This window comes from Mytilus trossulus, chromosome 1, assembly GCF_036588685.1.
Source record: "Mytilus trossulus isolate FHL-02 chromosome 1, PNRI_Mtr1.1.1.hap1, whole genome shotgun sequence".
Taxonomy (NCBI): Eukaryota; Metazoa; Mollusca; class Bivalvia; order Mytilida; family Mytilidae; genus Mytilus; species Mytilus trossulus.
Genome location: NC_086373.1, coordinates 23369347 through 23391830, shown reverse-complemented (window position 1 = coordinate 23391830; position 22484 = coordinate 23369347). Strand labels below are relative to the sequence as shown.

Sequence of the window (22484 nt, the reverse complement as noted above, 5' to 3'; positions counted from 1 at the left end):
CATAAATATAAAGCTTTGCTACAACTATCACATAAACTTAACATGATCCAAGAAAATGAGGTCAAGGTCATATAAAATAATCCAAACGAGAAATACATGTACTCCTAACAATCATTCAATACAATAAATACAGTTGACCTATTGCTTATCGTTTCGAAGAAACAGACTTAACAAAGAAAACTAAACATTAACCAATGAACCATGCAAATGAGGTCAAGGTATGATGAACCATGTGGGGCAGACATATACAGGTTACAATCATACACCAAATATAGTAGACATATTGCTATCAGTATAAGAAAATCAGACCAAAACACAAAAACTTATAACCACTGAACCATGAAAATGAGATCAAGGTCAGATGACACCTACCAGTTGGACATGTACACCTTACAATCCTTCCCTACACCAAATATACTAGACATTTTGCTTATAGTATTTGAGAAATGGACTTGACCACCAAAACCTAACCTTGTTAACTGATCCATGTAATGTGGTTGAGGTAAAGTGAAAACTGTAACAGGCACTTGCAAGGTTCACACATATCAAATATAGTTATCCTATTACTCATAATAAGAGAAATTAACATTACCAAAAAATCTTAACTTTTTTTCAAGCAGTTGCTGAACCATGAAAATTAGGTAAAGTTCAATGAACATGTGACAGATGGAAACTTCGTAACATAAGGCATCTATATGCAAAGTATCAATATCCAGGTCTTGCACCTAAAATATAAAGCTTTTAAGAAGTTAGTTGAAGCAACCACCTCCAGATCACTATCCTTAGTCAAACTTTCAGCAACTACAGTTCCAGACTCGCCAAAATCGATGATAGGTCAAAGTACAGTCCTCCTCAACACAGAGCCTTGGCTCACACTGAATAGTTAGCTATAAAGGGCCCCCAAACTGACTAGTGTAATATAATTAACCAGTATGTCAATTGGTCAATTTGTCATTTTTTGGCCTTAATTTGTTGTTCATCTATCAAATATAAATGAATTCGAAATCTTTGTTTGATTTGACCATCACACAAATTAGAAATATGTCATCTTGTCTCAATAGCACAACATGAACACCTTAAAGTCTTATCAAAATTCACATTTGAGTTTTATATGAAATTTGTAACATAATTGTTATATACCCTATATTAATACAAAGCCACAACATAAGATGTGCACTTTATAGTCATTAATGCAGAATGCATTATTAGTTGAGTGTACATAATTATAAACTTATTTATGATAATTACTTTTTAAGGTGTTATTAGAGGGAAATGAGTTTACCATGAAGAAGATGTGTTAAAGAATAATAAGTGATTAAATGAAGTATTAAAAATGCGTAATTGTGTTACATTAAAAATATTGTATGGTTGAATTTAGTCTTAAAATAATTGCAAAAAGTGAGCTAAATGCACCAGCAAGAATCATTTTAATGAGACAAAAGTGTGGTGTCTACAAAGACTGAGCTGTGATATACAAATGTTTAATGTAATGGCAAGAGAAACTGGAAAAACCAAGACAAAAACTTTTGAAAATGAAATTCAGCAGTTTTTTCACACTGACATCATTGAAGGACCTGTCATCTGTTCTCCTGCCTGTAACTATTGTTGCAGAATCGGAGATGAAGGGATACTTATCCTGCAAAAGGTTTACTTGAATGAAGCTTTTTATTTCAAAAAGTGTATAACTAGGATACTTTATTACTGTGGATTCATTTATTTATGGGATTGGTGAAAACTTGCATATTCGTGGATATTTGATTGTGGTTTTGGAAAAATTTGCATACTTTTCTGTAGAAAACTTGTATTTTGTTGAACATTTCAATTTGTTGTTCCCCTGTACGCACGAAATCCATGAAAATTGGTATCCAACGAATATTAACGAATCCACAGTAGTTCATATTATGCATGCTGATTTTTGTTTAAGATTTGACCATGTATATGTTGTATCCATCCTTATTTTCAGTGACTGCTTAATAACACTAGTTTCTTTCCAAAGTCTACATATGTTTCAAAACATAGTTCACTTGATCACCTAACTGCAATCAATGTTTTTGTCGAGCCTTCGACTTTAGTCGAAAAAGCGAGACTAAGCGATCCTACATTCCGTCGGCGTCGGCGTCGTCGTCGGCGGCGTCCACAAATATTCACTCTGTGGTTAAAGTTTTTGAAAATATAATAACTTTCTTAAACTGTACTGGATTTCTACCAAACTTGGACAGAAGCTTGTTTATGATCATAAGATAGTATCCAGAAGTAAATTTTTCAAAAATAAAATTCCATTTTTTCTGTTTTTTACTTATAAATGGACTTAGTTTTTCTGCGGGGAAACATTACATTCACTCTGTGGTTAAAGTTTTTAAAATTTGAATATCTTTCTTAAACTATACTGGATTTCTACCAAACTTGGACAGAAGCTTGTTTATGATCATAAGATAGTATACAGGTAAAGTTTGCAAAAATAAAATTCCTTTTTTTCAGTTTTTTGCTTATAAATGGACTTAGTTTTTTCTGCGGGGAAACATTACATTCACTCTTTGGTTAAAGTTTTTAAAATTTTAATAACTTTCTTTAACTATCATGGGTTTGTACCAAACTTGGACAGAAGCTTGTTTATGATTATTAGATAGTATCCAGAAGTAAATTTTGTAAAAAAATAAATCCAGTTAACATAAAATACAGTCTGCACTTTAAGTTTTTAAAACATTTATTCGATTCATAAACTATCCTGAAATGTATACCAAACTTGGACAGAAGCATCTTACAATCAAAAGATAGTATCAGTAGTATTGATTGTTTTCCTCATTTTTGTTGAGCCTGGGAGTTACAGCAAAAGTAGGCGAGACACTGGGTTCCGCGGAACCCTTACGAATTTTTAGTTAATATTATAATTTCTGTTTCTCAGATATTATAAACAGTTGATTAACTATATTTGATTGTAAGGTGAACTTGTCTGTCTGTTACGTTTCTTGTAACGACCTTGACCTGTTATATGGTTCTTTGGTCCAGGTTTTGTTATGTTGTTTGATAGGTATCTTTTTTAAGATAAATTCATAAACTCGTCAGCAATAGCTCAAACATATTTGATGTATGAAATGATTCAAGGGTTCATTTGACCTGTATGTTATTCTGTCATGCACTTAGTGGAGGGGTGGGATCCTGCTAACATAACCCAGTCACATTCTGTATGTATGTGCCTGTTCCAAGTCAGAAGTGCAATTCAGTGGTTGCCATTTTTGTCGAGCCTGCAAATTTTGTTGCAGAAAGCTCGACATAGGGATAGTGATCTGGCGGCTTTAGCTCACTTCTTAAAAGCTTTATATTTTAGAAGGTGGAAGACTTGGATGCTTCATACTTTGTATATGGATGCCTTATGTTACGAAGTTTCCATCTGTCACATGTCCGATGTCCTTGACCTCATTTTCATGGTTCAGTGACCACTTGAAAAAAAAGTTCAGATTTTTTGTAATGTTGAATTCTCTCTTATTATAAGTAATAGGATAACTATATTTGATATGTGGGTACCTTGCAAGGTCCTCATGTCTGTTAGCCAGTTTTCAGTTGACCTCGACCTCATTTCATAGATCAGTGAACAAGGTTAAGTTTTGGTGGTCAAGTCCATATCTCAGATACTATAAGCAATAGGGCTTGTATATTCCGTGAATGGAAGGACTGTAAGGTGTACATGTCCAACTGGCAGGTGTCATCTGACCTTGACCTCATTTCCATGGTTCAGTGGTTATAGTTAAGATTTTGTGTTTTGGTGTGTTTTTCTCATACTAAATGCAACATGTCTACTATATTTGTTGTATGGAATGATTGTAAGGTGTACATGTCTAGCGGGCAGATGTCATGTGACCTTGACCTCATTTTCATGGTTCAGTGGACAAAGTTAAGTTTTTGAGTTTTGGTCTTTCTATCTAATACTATATGCCGTAGGTCAACTATATCTGGTGTATGGAAATATTTTATGATCTTTATATCAGTCAGACAGGTTTTATTTGACCGTGACCTCATTTTCACGGTTCATTGCACAGTGTTTAGTTTTTGTGTTTTGGTCTATTTTTCTTAAACTATAAGAAATAGGTCAACTATATTTGTTATATGTAAGCATTGTTAGCTGTACATGTCTGCCTGGCATGGTTGATCTGACCTTGACCTCATTTTCATGGTTCATTGGTCTTCGTTTAGTTTTCATGGTTAATGTTAAGTTCATGTGACAGTTTTTAATAAAGCTTTATACTTAGTACTATCAACATAATATCAATGATTAGTATAGAAGGCGAGACATTTCAGTGTGTGCACTCTTGTTTTTCTCAAGTTAGGAATCTGTAATTTAACTATTTGGAAGTCGGCAATGCTGAAAGAAGCTAACTCAATTTAGCCATTGTATCTTCATAAATTCCTCTTAAACTTCAAGTTAGCCTTACTGGTCATCAAGGAAAAAGAAGACACATACACATATTATTATTTTTATTACTTTTGAAGTATTTTGTATAAAAGGCAGCTCATATAAAGACAACTCCTTATACAAAGCAAAAATCATATATATAAAAATTTACATTTCACATTAAATATCACATTCAAAAATATCACTCAATTTTTTTTTCTTTCACATCATTCATTCACATATATTCCAATATACACATACATTACACTTATACACAACCTATAATATATATAAATCACAGACTTCCAATTATCCACTTGTTATTTATTGCCAGTGGATATCGAGTACAATATAAAACAACAACACAAGATATTAAGTTTGGATCATTTAAACAAATACGATTAATTAAATGGATGTAAGAATGTCAATTTAAAGGATGAACAACTAACGTTATTTTGTTTGCATAAATGCAAGGTGGAAGGAAAAAATGTCCTATGCAAAAATATCTTAATTGTTCCTTTTGTCGGCGAGCATTGATAGTTTATATGAAAGAGTTACAATACTCTTACTGTATTACACCATTGTAAGTATAAATTATATAAAGAGATCATTGAAAAAAACATAGCACATTAATTCTGGATTTTTATCTTTGGATTTCAATGATTAACCTGTCAAGCTATCTCACAGGTTTGTATAACAAAAAAAAATTTAAAAAACAATTCTATCACATTTCATATTTGTAAAATTGATTATGTATTTAGATGAATGATATGTATTACCGGGAAAATAAATGATTGGGAGCACCATTTATGTTGCCGCTCTCACAAAGGCAGTATAGAGCAAAGAAAAAGAATCTAACAATTAAAACTGGATTTCTATCTAAATGAGCATTAAAATGGAATGAATTACATGAGATTTCATTTTAAATGGGAATGAATTATCATTGAGATCAATGTTTATGACACTTGATTTGGCATTTAGTCTCTATTAACTGTTATACTGTGGTCTCATTGCTGCATCTACAAAATAAACAGAACAAAAAGTTACGAAACAAAACATCATGCATTCATGCTATCATGCAAAAAAGTTTTAAATAAAAATTGATATGGTAGCAGACAAATAAAACAGACAGAGGTTTTATTCATATTTTAATGTATATAATCTTTTGATAAAAATACTAGAATGATTTTCCATATCTATAGATATTTTCCAAAATATATTCAACATTCTTTTGAAACCTTTTTTTTTGCAATCAGATATTTACTACAACAAAATGTTTAAAATGATCATTAAGACTGACTTATGTTCAACTTCAACATAGATGAAATTTGAAGCTAACTGCTTCCTTACAAGAATATCATTTAACTTGTTTGTTTATTCGTTGCTCGAAAGATCAGCAATGAGAAATTTATGGAGACACAAAATGTGATTTTTTGTGAGCAAGTATTTCATTAATCAAAAAATAAAAACACCTGTAAATCAATTTTAAGGACTGTCTTATGTTTGCTACCATTTAATAATTAAGAACAAAATATGTCATGCAAATTTGTATCAAAATAAAAACCAAGTAAATTCATCACTGTTGCCTTCTAATACTTGTGAGTGACAGTGTAACAATTGTGTGTAAAGTTCTGTGTGACTTCAGACCATGGTGAACATTCAAGGTTGAACAACAGCAAATGCATTAAACAGGAATTGGATAATAGCATGCAAATACAAGTGTGTTTCAGGAAAGCAAATAAATAAATCTGAAAATATCATACTTATTAGCAATATCTGAAGCATATTGATGTTTTATTGATCCTTATTCAAAACTTTAAAATCGCCATTATCATATGATACTTTCAGATAATACGGTCTAAAGATTCAGAAACTATTAGTGCATCACATTTCTGTTCTCTGATAGAAATTTCCCATACAATATCAAACTGAAATGACATGTATTAATCTTGTTGTTGACAACACTCTCCTTATTGGAAATTAAATCAAAATTTTAATTAATGAATTTCTGAATCTTATAGACTATTTAGCATAAATCAGTGCAATATCTGGATCTTTTTTATTTGTTTATCGAATTCATATTCAACCATTTCAATATCTTTTGTTCCTCTTACAATTTTGCCATCAAGTAAATTTTGACATTATACAAAACCCAAGAATTTGGTTTGGGAAAATTTGATATTCCACTTACACTTACTCAGAGTCAGATGATATACTGCCATTGTGAGTTAGCACTTGAACTTTGACTCGTTCTGATGGCAGATTGCCCATGACAGACGATACTTTACTAATACTGCTAGAGTCATTCAATAAACTGTCCGTTCTAGTTGGAGGTATAATATAGTCCCTGTGACCTAAATTCATAAAGGCAAACAATGGTGTTAAAACTATGTCAAATATTTTTTTTTCTTTTTTAAATTTACTCTTCATGAACTAACTTAGATTTTATAAATCCTCCTCCTTACTTTACCTTTTCGTCAGGAATAATTTTACATAAGATACTTATATATACACATATAATATAAATTACAACATTTATCAATATATTTACAACAAAAAAAGAATGCAAAAGCATAAACATTTAAACTATTCAATGGAAAAAAGCAACAGAATATATCACATGTAGAATTTCAACAAAATAAATAATATATATACACTGATCAACAGACAACAAAGACACTTATTGTGCAATGTATGAGGAATACTGGCAATATTTACAGCCTACCTATAAGGAATGTATTTTGAAAGTTTAAGGCCAATATATTCTGTCATGCATTTATAAGTGGTAAAAAAATATAAACATAAATCAAAGCACTTTTTGTGTGAGAGAACTTGCATGATAATGAAGTATGATTGTTTTAAATAATGCTTTTGTCATGGGATTATCAAGAGAAGATAAGAAATCCCTTACCATGGCTATCATAATACATGCCATTATTTAATGATTATCATTTGTATCAAATGCCCTATACTTCTGAATAAAGATTTGATTTTTGAGACTTTCTACCATTTCACTTGTTTATAGTAAACCATTTTGATGTGGGTTCTTTTCATGAATATCTATCCTAATCTTAATTTTATCTAGAAAATACCCCCATTCGTATGGAGCCTATTTTTTTGGGAGGCTGATAGTCCTTAATGCTTTCATAGTCATTGCTACTTTGTACTGTGCTGCTGGGTTGATCATGACTGCCTGTATACAAACTAGAATAATCATTGCTTGTACTAGCAAAGTCACTACTGGTATAATGGCTACTAGCTAAGTAGTCTCCACTACCTTGGAATTCCTGAGCATGTAAGGTCACATCTGGTGGAACACTCGACATCGTGTGTTGTATACTATACGGGTCAGCTGGACGGAAGTCTGACTCGTTGATCTGGTGATTGGCCAGATGTGGATCTCCAGGCCAATGGTTAAACTGTGGGTTATTATTAAACATCTGTTCATTATCTGGAAAATAAATTGAATATTTATAAACTTGATAACTATTATTTACAAAGTCATTAAAACAATCTGTAACCAGCAATTGGAATAAAAGGTATGATATGAATGCAATCATAATTAATCTGGCAATAGAAAAGAAAAACTAGAGGCTCTAAAGAGCCTGTGTCGCTCACCTTGGTAATTATGTGAATTAAACAAAGGAAGCAGACAGTTCATGACAAAATTGTGTTTAGGTGATTGTGATGTGTTTGTACATCTTACTTTACTGAACATTCTTGCTGCTTACAACTATCTCTATCTATAATGAACTTGTCCGTGTTGTTTCAGTGGAAAATCTTTGTAAAAATTTTATGAAAATTGTTAAAAATTGATTATAAAGGACAATAACTTCTTAGGGGGGCATTTGACCATTTTGGTCATTTTGACTTATTTTTGAGTCTTAAATTGTTGTTCATTATTGCTGTTTACAGTTTATTTCTATCCATAATAATATTCAAGATAATATCAAAAAAACAGCAAAATTTCCTTAAAATTACCAATTCAGGGGCAGCAAATCAACAACTAGTTGTCCCATTCATCTTAATATTTCAGGGCAGATAGATCTTGACCTGATAAACAATTTAACTCAGTCAGATTTGCTCTAAATGCTTTGGTTTTTGAGTTTTAAGCCAAAAACCGCATTTTACCCCTATGTTCTATTTTTAGCCATGGCGGCCATCTTGGTTGGTAAGCCGGGTAAAAAAACACAAATTTAAAACTAGATACATAAATGATGATTGTGGCCAAGTTTGATTTAATTTGGCCCAGTAGTTTCAGAGGAGAAGATTTTTGTAAAAGATCATGGAGATTTACAAAAAATGGTTAAAAATTGACTAAAAAGGGCAATAACTCCTAAAGGGGTCAACTGACCATTTTGGTCATGTTGACTTATTTGTAAATCTTACTTTGCTGAACATTATTGCTGTTTACAGTTTATCTCCATCTATAATAATATTCAAGATAATAACCAAAAACAGTAAAATTTCCTTAAAATTACCAATTTAGGGGCAGCAACCCAACAATGGGTTGTCTGATTCATCTGAAAAATTTCAGGGCAGATAGATCTTGACCTGATAAACAATTTCATTTCAGAAGATTTGCTCTAAATGCTTTGGTTTTAGAAATATGAACCAAAAACTGTAATTTTACCCCTATGTTCTATTTTTAGCCATGGCGGCCATCTTGGTTGGTTGGCCGGGTAAAAAAACACAAACTTTAAACTAGATACATCAATGATGATTGTGGCCAAGTTTGATTTAATTTGGCCCAGTAGTTTCAGAGGAGAAGATTTTTGTAAAAGTTAACGACGACAGACGACGGACGACGACAGACGCCAAGTGATGAAAAAAGCTCACTTGGCCTTTTTGGCCAGGTGAGCTAAAAATACATTCATTTTAGTTTTTGATATATTTTCATATAAATATTCTTTGCCTCTCATATTTTCACAATTTGTCTATGAAACTGTATTTTTAAATCTTAAATTAGTATGTATAAAAGTTACCTGTTACTGGTAGTTGTTTATCTGCATCTTCTTTCTCTCTTTTCTTTTTCCTTATTTGTTCTTTTGCATCTTCTGAAAATTTTAACACAAGTTTCATTAAATAAAAATAAACTTTGATGCTTGAAAGCAGTGAAATGATAAAAGATTTTACAAATAAACATCACAGAATCAAAACTTAAACAAAATCTACTAGGATAGAACATCAAGTTCTCCAAAAACTGCATGAACAATAATATCTATTTACAAGTAACAACAGGCTAAAAGTAATTATACTTACCAACAGTTTTATTTTTGGACATTTGTTTTTCCCACGAGGTAATGTTATCATCATCGTCATCTTCATCCGATGAATGACTGGATGCTAACTCTAAACTAATGTTTCCTTCCGATGCATCACTGTCAGAATCGGAATCATTAGGATGTTTTACTCTCCCATTTTCATCAATTTCTTGTTCTACAAAATCATTATAGTCATGTTATTTTTATGTTGTGAAATATTCAAATGTGGTTAAGCAAATTGAAAGTACAAGAATCAAACAGAATAAATCTTTACTTTTTTTCCTGTAAAAGGATATACATATAATATTACTCAATTAATTTATCTTGAGTCTTTCTTACAGTTAATTTCATCAATTTTTAATCATGATACTAATAAAATATTTGTTTTGGGTATAAGCCATTGAGACAGCAATCAATCAACACAAATAGGGTAAGTACATCTGAAGGTCAAACATAATCTTTAAACAAGAATGTGTCCATAGTACAAGGATGCCCCACTCGCATTATCATTTTCTATATTCAGTGGACTGTGAAATTGGGATAAAAAATTTAATTTGGCATTTTAATTAGAAGGATACCCAAGGAACATGTGTACTAAGTTTCAAGTTGATTGGACTTCAACTTCATCAAAAACTTTAACCTGAACAAACGAAGGACAGAAAGACAAACGGACTCCCAGACCAGAAAACATAATGCCCCTCTACGATAAAAAGAACAGGTGTTTACACTGTATATCAAGCTTTTAATAGTCAGAGTTTGAACTTTTGTAATGTATCATTTTGTTTATATTTATTTCACTAATAAATTGTTTTCACTGTGTAAAACTAATACTTGGATAATTTTTATTACACTAATGTTCTCTAACATCAATGTCACAAGTTTTCTAATAAACCACACATAAAATGCCACTCAATACTGGCATCAAAATGTTCTATCTTTAAAACACAAAAATATCAATTTATATTATAACATACTTCCTTAATAAATAGCATTTACAAAACATCTTTGGAATAATTTTGATATTTTGGAAGTATTTCTATAATATCTAGCTGCTAAGTTTATATATGTACATTTTTAACACAAATACAATCATTACAAATATTGTGTTAAAATTATTAGAGTTTGTTAAACATGTTATATATTACACAAGATAATGTTCGGAAAAAAGACAAAAGAAATATAATGAGAAAATTAAATGAAAATTGATGGATTTAGTACAACACAACATAAGGACGGAAAACTGAAAAGGAGATAATCAAGAAAAAAAACAATATGAAGAAGAGAAACCAATTCTGGTTTAATTCTGACATTCAAAGGTGGGAGGAAATTAAATAAAAGCCAGCACCACACCAATGTTAACATTGACACATCACCCATCACCAACGTCTCACCCTTCGATCTTTTCTGCATGTAAGCCTTTGGATCATAAGCATATGGTGTCAATGCTGTTTTTTTGTTGGGATACAATGACCCAGGGATGTGTCCTGAAGTGGAGGTAGTACTACAGAGGTAATCTTCACCTTTATATAAACCTCCACTATTCTTACTCGTTGAGCGACTTGTTGTGGAGGAGGCTGTTATACCAACACTTGTTCTATTTATAGTGCCCTCATATGATGCTTCATTTCTGTAGGCTAAAGCTGACCGCTGGAAAATAAAAATAGAATTCTGATTTTAAACTAATGAAATAAAAAAAATATGATAGTACCTATTTTAAATGAACAATATGTAAAGCAAAATACTTTCTAAAGCAAAATGGTGAAGTGTGAAGCCTGATGTTCAGTGGTTGTTGTTTGTTGGTGTGGTTCATAAGTGTTCCTCATTTTCCTGTTTTTTATATAAGAAGTTGGTTTTCACGTTTGAATTGTTTTACACAAGTCAATTTGGGATCCTTTATACTGTAAATTCAGAAATTATTGCGAGGTTTTTATTATTGCGAATAATGCGACAGAGTTATAAACGCAATAATTAAAACTCGCATTTTGTAATATTTTAACTAAATTAAGCATGACTTTTCCCAAAATCGTAAAAATTAAAATCGCATTTAAGTTGAAACTGACAAAATCGCAATAATAAATGCACGCAATAATTTCTGAATTTACAGTAGCTAATGTGTAAGCCAAAAAGCTCTGAGTTGAAGGCCAAACTTTGACCTATAATTGTTAATCCTTTATACATTGTCACTTGGATGGAGAATTGTGTCATTGGTAATTTGGCACCTCATACCAAATTTCTTATTCATAATAATAGAAAAATAATAAGAAAAAAGATTTTCATTTAACTTACAGAGACAGGAACACCTTTTCCAACGAGATTTTCTTCTGACTTGATATTTCTACCTTGACATTTGAGCCACTGTCTTCTTACTTGAGCTCTCACCTGTAATCAATCATATACAAATGAAATAAAACAGATAATATAAATTCTCTTATACAATAGCAATATCGTAAACATGACCATTTTAACTGTAAATCAATTACACATTTCTCTGGGTAGAAATTAGAATAAAGTTTATGTTGGGAAAGTTAATTTGATGGCTAATTTTGAAATCTGGCAAAATATTTTTTTTATGCATTTTCCATATTTACATGAAGAGTAAGCTTTTTCTTAAATAAGTACATGCAGATTATGTAACAATTGCTGTAGATTAGTTTAGCAGTACAAAATTAGAAGTCGTTTATAAATGTACAAACACTACAAGTGTGCATATCCTCGAAGGTTCGACTTTAAATTAGATGCAATAAAGAGATAAAGATGCACAGGTTTAGGATACTTGACTGTAATTTGTACAGATATTTACCTTTGTGTCACCTATAACATATGCTAAGAGCATGAACAATCCCTGAGCCATTACAACTACAGCATAGACATAGTATAGGGCAGTAGAATCATAGTTAACAGACAGAAGTCCTATTATCCAGTTTAATCCTAGTAACAATAGCAGAAATACTCCACATAATATTCTACATCTGAAAAGATACCAACAAATATTCTCAATTGATTTTAAACAAGGGAGGTCAAGAGGTTAATTTACATGAAAAATATACATACTCAATATGGTAGCTTTGTTGAATGCAGATTACTACCAAATTTTGAAATTTTTAAATGACATTTTATTGAATATAATTGTTTGTGAATCTAATTTGTAATTAATTTTGTTTTCACACGATATAAAACAAGTAATTTTGATGTTAAATTTGCACTTACCTGTGTGATGAAATGTTTGAGACATGAACCTTTTCTCTTGTAGTTGCATGGAATCCCAAGATGGTAACAACAATACAGCTCTGGAAAAAAATCAATCCAAACTTATTTTTATTACATTGTATTTGAAACCTTCTTGAAATAAAACAATCCCAACTTTATCTTAAAATAAACATAATAACAATCTGATAGTTATTCTATGGTTGACAAATTAATGGATGATATTTTTGCTTTACAGAAATAAAATTTTATTGCTCTTAAAATTGTAGCAACTTGAAGCATCAATTGTCTTAATAAAGTTTCCACTTATCCATAGTCTGGTGAAAAAAAACAATAAATGTATGCAATCTGAAGATCTTCTAGGAAAAAAATATCATTTTGTTTTTCTTGTCTGGTGCAAAACCCATACTCTTTAACCTTCAAATAATATAAATATAAAGTTTTTTTAAAATAAACTGATGAACACCTAATAGACCACTTTCGAGTTCATCTGTCACCGGAAAAAACTCGTCAATTATACGCGCCTTTATGACGTCATTTACCAGATAGAGGGGGTCGCCTGTATCCCTGCACTATTTACGTTCATCAAGCGTCTTAGTGATCGTCATTGTGCAGGATTAACTAGAAATAATGGTTGTTCTGTAGGTACTTAATGACAATTCCCTAATGACAGCAAGGCTGATTGTTAATTTTTAGAATTCAATTTGCCGAATTATTCGTACAATATAAAATTATAGTTTTCCAACCACTCGCTCAACATTGGAACGGAAGTGACGACGCCCCTAAAAGCACAAATGACGGTGATAAAGGCGTGTATAATTGACGAGTTTTTTCCGGTGACGGATGAACTCGAAAGAGGTCTATTGTGTTTATTACAAGGTATTGTATATACTTACCAGTGCACCAACCATGACAGGTCCAGCAAATGTCCATATAAATGGCTGTGTGATGTCTAACCAACAGCTGATAATAATAAATAAACCTCTATGAAAGGTCATGCTACATATAATAATATATTAAAGTAAAAATAATTGTCTTGCTTGCAATTAATACACCAGTGTAAAAACTATGTCCATTTATTAAAAATAAAAAAGGTGCTACTTCTTTACCAACAAGATTCTTTTGGCTAATGAAGATTTGACAAAGTTATTCCAGCTAAAAAAAAATAACAACAAACTGTACCTAACTATTGGCAGTGCTGATGAAAGAATATAGGATCATCATGTTTAGCCTTTGTGATGAAATGTTCAGAAAAAAACAGTAGACAAACTTATTGCAGATATTCAATGTAATAAGAGATATTCAATGTAATCATATAAATATTCAATGTAATCATTTAGATATTCAATGTAATCATATATTTTCAAAGTAATCATATAGATATTCATTGTAATCATATAGATATTCAATGTAATCATATATTTTCAAAGTAATCATATATATTCACAGTAATCAAAAATATTCACAAAATAATCATATATTTCAATGCAATCCCAGATATGAAATGGAATAAGTGATATCCAATGTGAGGCTCAAATCTTTTGAATTCTTTTCCAAATTATATTAATATATATACACACAAAAAGAATATGGACTAATTTGATAATTTTTAAATAATTTATTCCTCATTATTATATAGATGCAGTATTTTGTTTTTTGCCAACTAGCCAAAAAAAAAATTTTGGGAAGAACATTTTTGGAAAATATATTCTTACTTAAAAGATACAAGATTAAATGATTATCCCATTTTATGTATTCAGAACGAATATTTTTTGTAATTTCCTATAAAAATATATATTGCTTAGGATCTAGTAACACTTACAATTGAGATGTACCATAAGCATCAGTGTATAACCCAACAGAAAATCCAACCACAATTCCTGGTACAACTGAAAAATTATTTTAATAAATGATATGGATTAGAAAATATGAGATCAAGTTAGAAAATCTGAAAATAAAAAGAATTAAAAGTTCAATATGACATTAAAACTATTTGAACTTTAATTGCAAATTTTTCTAAAATTCATATATCCAATCCCAACAATAATCACGAAAATACAATGAATGTAAAACTTATTATCGCTATTTTATGAAAATTTCCTTTGATCTTACTGACTGATAAATTTCTTTCTCAGCAGAGTCGAGTGATATGGAAAATAATCGCTAGAAACTAAGGGTGCACATGCCGTTGTAAATAAAATTACCAAGTCATCAAAGGTAAAATAGCGATGAACACATTACCATTGGTCATCTCAACTCAATTGCTTTTCTCATTTTTGCCGTACTGGCACAAACACAGGCTCAAGCGAGAAAATCAATCTTGTTGAGATGATCAACAATTATCTATAAATATCATATTCAATATAAAGAAATGAATAATATCTATAAAGACTAGACACTCACCATAACCAATAAGATAGTAAAATTTCATTGCACCATAATTAATTTCTCTAATCTCTACAAGTCTTCTGTAAAGGTGGAGCATCTCAACAAACAGCCAGGAAAATGCTGATAGGTGGAAGAAGTGAAGAGCTATAGCTACCAGTTTACACCATACATGTAGCTAAAAATATTGTATAACAAGTTTGGATTAATAATACATGTACGTTATTTCAATATCAGAATTAAGATATAAGTATTTATTCCTACACAAAATGCATTTTGAATTCCATACCTGCCAACTCTCACGATTTAGGCGTGTACTACACGATTTTGACCCTTTGTCACGATTGCACGATCGTGTTCCTGAAAAACCCTTTAAAACACGATTTGGTGAAAATCTACACGAAAAATATTGTTGTTCCCGATTTTGAACTGTGTCCAATGGAGGAAAATCGTGTTCAGCCAATCAAATTGTGTGTTTCTCATGATCAAATTAATCAGCCAATCAAAAACGTTTTCTCTCAAGATTGTTTTAACATGCTAGATATTGAACTTGTGTTGTATTCCACTGTTTGTTGATGTAAAAACGTGAACATGGCAAATGATTTTTCAACTGCAAGGAGGTTCTTACACAGAATAAGAATAAAAGCATGGCTGATTGACAAACTTCAATTATGGAATACTATCATGAATATAATAAATAGTAGTTTATTCACTAATTTATTGACATTACATTATACACTTGCTGTAACATAATTTCATTTATGTATTCAATCATTTAAAGTATAATGTACTATTCATTATTTTTCACATGGACACCCCCCCCCCCCCCACACACACACACCCACATCAACATGAAGAATTCCTTAAATGAGGGACTACCCTTAGTCAAGGGGTCACTCTTGTAGAAAATAAAATAGAAAAATGTAGATTTATTTACTTTAAAATGGGAAATTCTGACATTATATTTGGAACAGCTTTTCTAAATGAAGAGTCCTATTATTTTGAATAATAAAGAAGATATAAGGCCAAGAACATATCAAAATTCTTGGACATGTGTTGATCATATAATACCAGATAAATCATAAGATGTATAGTTCTTTGGGAAAAGTTTCTTCAAATAATATGCATATGAATGTGTGCTCATTTGTACTTAAAAAGTGGATTTTAATGTCCTAACATTGAGGGGGGATCCCTATGTGTTGTTCCAAACCTGATAAAGGTCCTTCTTTGTGTATAATTTTGAATTGGAAAAGTCAACAACTATTTAGTATCCTTACACATGAAAATAATTCCTGGTCTTACAGCTACATGTTCATATTTTCTGCTGATATAATAACTAGAATCATGCAAATAAACTTAAAAAAAAAGGGATGTAAGCTCATCTTACAAATCATGCAAATATGACACTTTTTCTAGACTACAAAACACGCGCACAAAATAGTCGTCGCAAAGAATTTTAAACTTTGAAATTGTTGTCGCGCGTTAAAACCCCCATGGGCATTTGCAAAAGTTGGCAGGTATGGAATTCGTCAGATATTGTTTCACCTAAATTACTAAACCTAATCCATAAATTATCAAGGAAACTCAAACAAATACTGCTTTTAACTTTATGATATTCAATCTTAAACACTACAACAACTGAAAATTGAAGTACAGGAAAAATAAAACTTGACAACATTTCAAATATTTTTCAGCTTAAAAGATGTAACATGAACAATAGAAAATCAAGAAAATGGATATTACTAAAATCATTAGAAAATATTTTAAAATAAAAAATTATAGTTACCTTAGTTTCTACTCTATACACTCCAACAACAAATGCCAGTTCTGCCAGAAAGATAACAAACACTAGGTTGATCAGGATGGTGTTAGAATTACACTGAATATGTTTGAAGGACACAAGAATGATAAATGTCACTAAGAGAGCGAGCATGGACAGTCCAACACCAATAAAACACACCACTTCTAATGACACGGCCCCTTCTGCTACATACTGAAATCAAAACAAGCAGATATAATTACACAAGAACATATAATATGAATGTTCACTTTCCTTGGTATTTATTCCTTGAAGTATTGCTATATCATCAGCAACTGTTAGATTTTTGATTTATACATACTGTAAGCTACAAACTAAAATAAACACAAACAGCATGTATACACCAATATTCTAATATAAGTACATATTTCAAACTGTATTGAAAGCTAGATAAATATTTGTTTTGCAATTGTTGGCTCAAAAAAAAATTTAAACACTTTTAGACATAAAGAGCATAGAAATTTTCTTATTCATAAAACTAAACAAAAAACTAACATATACTTTTTTCTCATTATAAACAAACCTCTTTTTCAGCTTCATCCATCATTAATCCAAAACTGGTCATGTGATTACAGGAGCAGACTACATACATCTGTTTGATAACCTTGACATCTGTAGGGTCTTCTGGATTTACCTCTTTGACATCAAGTTCATATCTGCTTTCTACAGTGCAACCCTGGTTTGACCACTGACCCCCTCCATTAAACTGCCAGAAAACACACTGAGGATCTGTACGATTGTTATTGGCAGCTTGTTTGAAAGTGAGTTTGATAGGTTGTTTTAAACCACCACTATGAATCTGCCCTTGATCCCGTATCTTAATTGTAACTAATGGACCATTTAAGTTGACTGGTCTATCACTGACAATTCTGTAAGGGTAAATAAATGAATATAAACTGGGTGAATAAGTAAACTATGTTTTTGCACATCTTCCTATATCTAGTGTAAAAAAATAAATGTCAAACCTGTATTAAGCAGTCACTCATTAAAAATGTTTAAAGTGATTGCTCAAAGAGAGGTGACCTTTTAAAAGAGGTTCAGAAAAATTTGGCTGTTATAGTGTTTTCATTCATATGAGTTATTGTTCTAGGAACAGAGAAATAAAAAACTAGTGGATTTATGTGTTTGAACTTGAAATTAGGACAACCCAATAAAGGAGTAGGTCCAGTAAGGACCGATTTTGGCCTCAAATTTCAGTTTCATCTGACGAAAGATTTTGACCACTTTTTAATGTAGCAGAACCATTCTACTATCCAATAAATAACTAAAAATTTACATTTTAACAATTTTGTAAAACTGTCATATTTTGGGGCCAAAAAGGGGTCTTACTGGACCTACTCCTTTGCATAAGTTAAATTGGTTTACCTGACATCCTCCTGGTATCTGTTGGGTAATAGGTTCCCCAGGGTTTTATACATTACAAAAGCTATATGAGACTGTGGCACATGTCTGTTCTCAAATATCTGAGATAACAAAGCTGAAAAATAAAATCATATTATCTCATACAAAATATCAATATGTTAATGATAACTTTTTTAATGACCACTGCAAACTGTTGGTGAACAGGAAGATGTTTGGCTCTTAATAATATTAATTTTATAAAGGGAAAAAAGTAAAAACATATTCATTCCTTTTGGGATAGCATTATCATCTCCTTTCCATTAAAGTCAGCAAATACTAATTCATAATATGTAAATGTATATACATTATAAAAAAATAAATCAAAAAGCAAATCAATAATAAGAAGGTAAGCAAGCCATCTGTAAGCTTATGAAAATCAAGCACATTAAAACAGTTCTAGTTAAAATAAGAATCTGATGTGTTATAATAAAGCTGTTAATTTCTCTCATCTAAAATAATAAAAGCTACCAAACAAGGACTGTGCTTTTTTTTTAAAATAATTCTGTGTCATTATTTTATCAAAATTTTAATAGCAGCAGAAATTTCCAAGGTTTTAAAAATGAGTTTCATAAATTTGAATGTTTTTAGGTCTTTATGCAAAAAATGTTACACTACTTTAGAAAGTTGTTACAGAAGAAGAATGTTTTGAAGCTGCTCAAATGTGGTACAATTTTCATATTTGATATTAGATTTAATTTCAAGAATCCAAGGTACTAAATACGAGCTATTAGGCACATTTATATATGATACCATGTTAAATCGTCCATGTATAATCACCAGATTTCTAAAAGAAGCAACTAGCTTCACTATAAGCTAAGGTTTAATATCTAGTTATGTATTACTACATCCATGGTCTTGGAAGTTATGGGAGATGAAGCAACATGAGTATATACAAGTTAACTAATAAACAAAAGGATCAAAACTTAAAACTAAAGAAATACTTAATAAAATGCAGGGCTGGTATTTATAGTCCAGAGTTAATATTTTAAAATGCATGTTTTTAGTTTTTTCAGGTTCTCAATTGGAGTACTTCTAACTGGATTGCTATTAATTTTATGTTTGTAAAATATATGTCTAAACTACAAATTAATAACTGCGTAACAGAAATTTTCCTAAAAATAATCTCAATGGGTGATCAGTAGTTGCATGAACAAGTAAGGCTATTTGATATTACAGATGTGGAATGATTTTTTTGCATACTTACCTTCAGAGTATTAAGGGACGACATCAAAAGTTCATTGCAGGATAAAAAAACTTAATTCACATAGTTTTTTCACTGACCCCACCCCCCTCTTATCTTTATTTGGGAAAAATTGATTTACCAATAGGGATATATGTAAAAAATCAATTTGGGATATACAAAACTTGTAGAAATTTAACCCCCCTCCCCCAAACTATTTGATTTAGTTTTTTATCCTACATCGATCTTTTGATGTCGTCCCCAATAAGGTCTTTATTTTTTTGAATTTTGCAATAACAAACTAGCATGTGTTAGCATTTTAATAAATACTTAAATTTTTTATTTGCCTTTAAAAACTTATGAACTTTAGTTATCCGCCAAAATAATTATCCTAGGTAAACTACATGTTGCTACATTCCATTTGGCAAAGGGTATCTATTAATACATTGTTAGAACTACACAGTACACATATCTTACCAGGATTCTCCTCAGCTAAAAACACACAATTCACAGTTAATACAACATGCCACATCAAGTATTTACTAAAATGGTAGATCTAAGGCTTCAATGTCTTCCATAATGTCCACCTTAGATCTACCTCTAAAATTAGTTATCATTCAACAACATTGACATTCAACATTTCCAAATCCCCACTTAATATCAATTCATGCTTGTAAAAATAGGTGCTGTGATACAATTAAATGAAACCAATTCATTCACTAAACTCAAAAAATATTTGATGCATTTGATATACATAAAGCTTTAATCCCAGTGAAAATTGCTGCAAGTAACACTAAAAATAATCATAATTTCAAAATAATATAACTCAGCTGCATAAATATTTCATCATATTCAAACTAAACATATTCTGTACATATTATATATAACACATGATCTCATTCAAAATGCAAGTAAGATCCTAAATGTTCAATGTTTACTAACCTGTAACAGACTGTTCTGAAAACAGGACAGCACTAGGTAGATCTACATGTGTTTCATCATCATAAGTTGACTTCTGTACAATATTATCAAACTTAGGGATTTCTAATGAGCTGAAGTTACTTTTATTCACAGTATCCATCATTAGCACTGGAAAAAAAACATTAGTCAGAATTTGTGGAAGAAAAAATAACACATGTTTAAATCATGAACTATGCATGTCAATAAATAAATGAATTAAAATAAATTTTGCAACAAATATAAGTACTTTTTACAAGTTTTAAAAATCTCAAGATAAGACAATGAGGTAGAGTCTTCTGTGGGTGCAGCAATATGACTACTCTGGAAAGGTTCATACCAGATATGACCTACAGTTTGAGAAGGCATGACTACTCTGAAAAGGTTCATACCAGATATGACCTGCAGTTTGAGAAGGCATGACTACTCTGAAAAGGTTCATACCAGATATGACCTACAGTTTGAGAAGGCATGACTACTCTGATAAGGTTCATACCAGATATGACCTACACTTTGAAAAGGCATGACTACTCTGAAAAGGTTCATACCAGATATGACCTACAGTTTGAGAAGGCATGACTACTCTGAAAAGGTTCATACCAGATATGACCTACAGTTTGAAAAGGCATGACTACTCTGAAAAGGTTCATACCAGATATGACCTACAGTTTGAAAAGGCATGACTACTCTAAAAAGGTTCATACCAGATATGACCTACAGTTTGAGAAGGCATGACAACTCTGAAAAGGTTCATACCAGATATGACCTACAGTTTGAGAAGGCATGACTCTGAAAAGGTTCATACCAGATATGACCTACAGTTTGAGAAGGCATGACTACTCTGAAAAGGTTCATACCAGATATGACCTACAGTTTGAAAAGGCATGTCTACTCTGAAAAGGTTCATACCAGATATGACCTACAGTTTTGAGAAGGCATGACTACTCTGAAAAGGTTTATACCAGATATGACCTACAGTTTGAGAAGGCATGACTACTCTGAAAAGGTTCATACCAGATATGACCTACAGTTTGAGAAGGCATGACTACTCTGAAAAGGTTCATACCAGATATGACCTACAGTTTGAAAAGGCATGACTACTCTGAAAAGGTTCATACCAGATATGACCTACAGTTTGAAAAGGCATGACTACTCTGAAAAGGTTCATACCAGATATGACCTACAGTTTGAGAAGGCATGACAACTCTGAAAAGGTTCATACCAGATATGACCTACAGTTTGAGAAGGCATGACTCTGAAAAGGTTCATACCAGATATGACCTACAGTTTGAGAAGGCATGACTACTCTGAAAAGGTTCATACCAGATATGACCTACAGTTTGAGAAGGCATGACTACTCTGAAAAGGTTCATACCAGATATGACCTACAGTTTGAGAAGGCATGACTACTCTGAAAAGGTTCATACCAGATATGACCTACAGTTTGAGAAGGCATGACTACTCTGAAAAGGTTTATACCAGATATGACCTACAGTTTGAGAAGGCATGACTACTCTGAAAAGGTTCATACCAGATATGACCTGCAGTTTGAAAAGGCATGACTACTCTGAAAAGGTTCATACCAGATATGACCTACAGTTTGAGAAGGCATGACTACTCTGAAAAGGTTCATACCAGATATGACCTACAGTTTGAGAAGGCATGACTACTCTGAAAAGGTTCATACCAGATATGACCTACAGTTTGAGAAGGCATGACTACTCTGAAAAGGTTTATACCAGATATGACCTACAGTTTGAGAAGGCATGACTACTCTGAAAAGGTTCATACCAGATATGACCTGCAGTTTGAAAAGGCATGACTACTCTGAAAAGGTTCATACCAGATATGACCTACAGTTTGAGAAGGCATGACTACTCTGAAAAG

General features: G+C 31.5%; 1 protein-coding gene across 5 annotated transcripts in view; it reads right to left on the bottom strand.

Moving 5' to 3' along the window:
* Positions 1–4457: 4457 nt before the first annotated feature.
* The window catches only part of LOC134719205 (cadherin EGF LAG seven-pass G-type receptor 2-like), a 55100-nt gene continuing 37073 nt past the window's right edge, over positions 4458–22484 (bottom strand). Inside the window, exons 20-36 of one of the 5 annotated variants that reach the window (XM_063582235.1) lie at positions 20583–20729; positions 20118–20132; positions 18425–18536; positions 17583–17928; positions 17027–17233; positions 15259–15418; positions 14678–14744; positions 13752–13818; positions 12859–12938; positions 12452–12620; positions 11938–12030; positions 11043–11298; positions 9650–9826; positions 9373–9444; positions 7665–7838; positions 6579–6741; positions 4458–5406 (exon numbers count right to left, since the gene is read on the bottom strand). In XM_063582235.1, the coding sequence (XP_063438305.1) occupies positions 6581–6741; positions 7665–7838; positions 9373–9444; positions 9650–9826; positions 11043–11298; positions 11938–12030; positions 12452–12620; positions 12859–12938; positions 13752–13818; positions 14678–14744; positions 15259–15418; positions 17027–17233; positions 17583–17928; positions 18425–18536; positions 20118–20132; positions 20583–20729 (2303 nt within the window). In that variant the 3' untranslated portion in view covers positions 4458–5406; positions 6579–6580. Of the gene's footprint in view, positions 7839–9372; positions 9445–9649; positions 9827–11042; positions 11299–11937; positions 12031–12451; positions 12621–12858; positions 12939–13751; positions 13819–14677; positions 14745–15258; positions 15419–17026; positions 17234–17582; positions 17929–18424; positions 18537–20117; positions 20133–20582; positions 20730–22484 lie in introns of all 5 variants that reach the window. The other 4 variants (XM_063582228.1, XM_063582215.1, XM_063582241.1 and 1 more) reach the window with 4 other exon arrangements.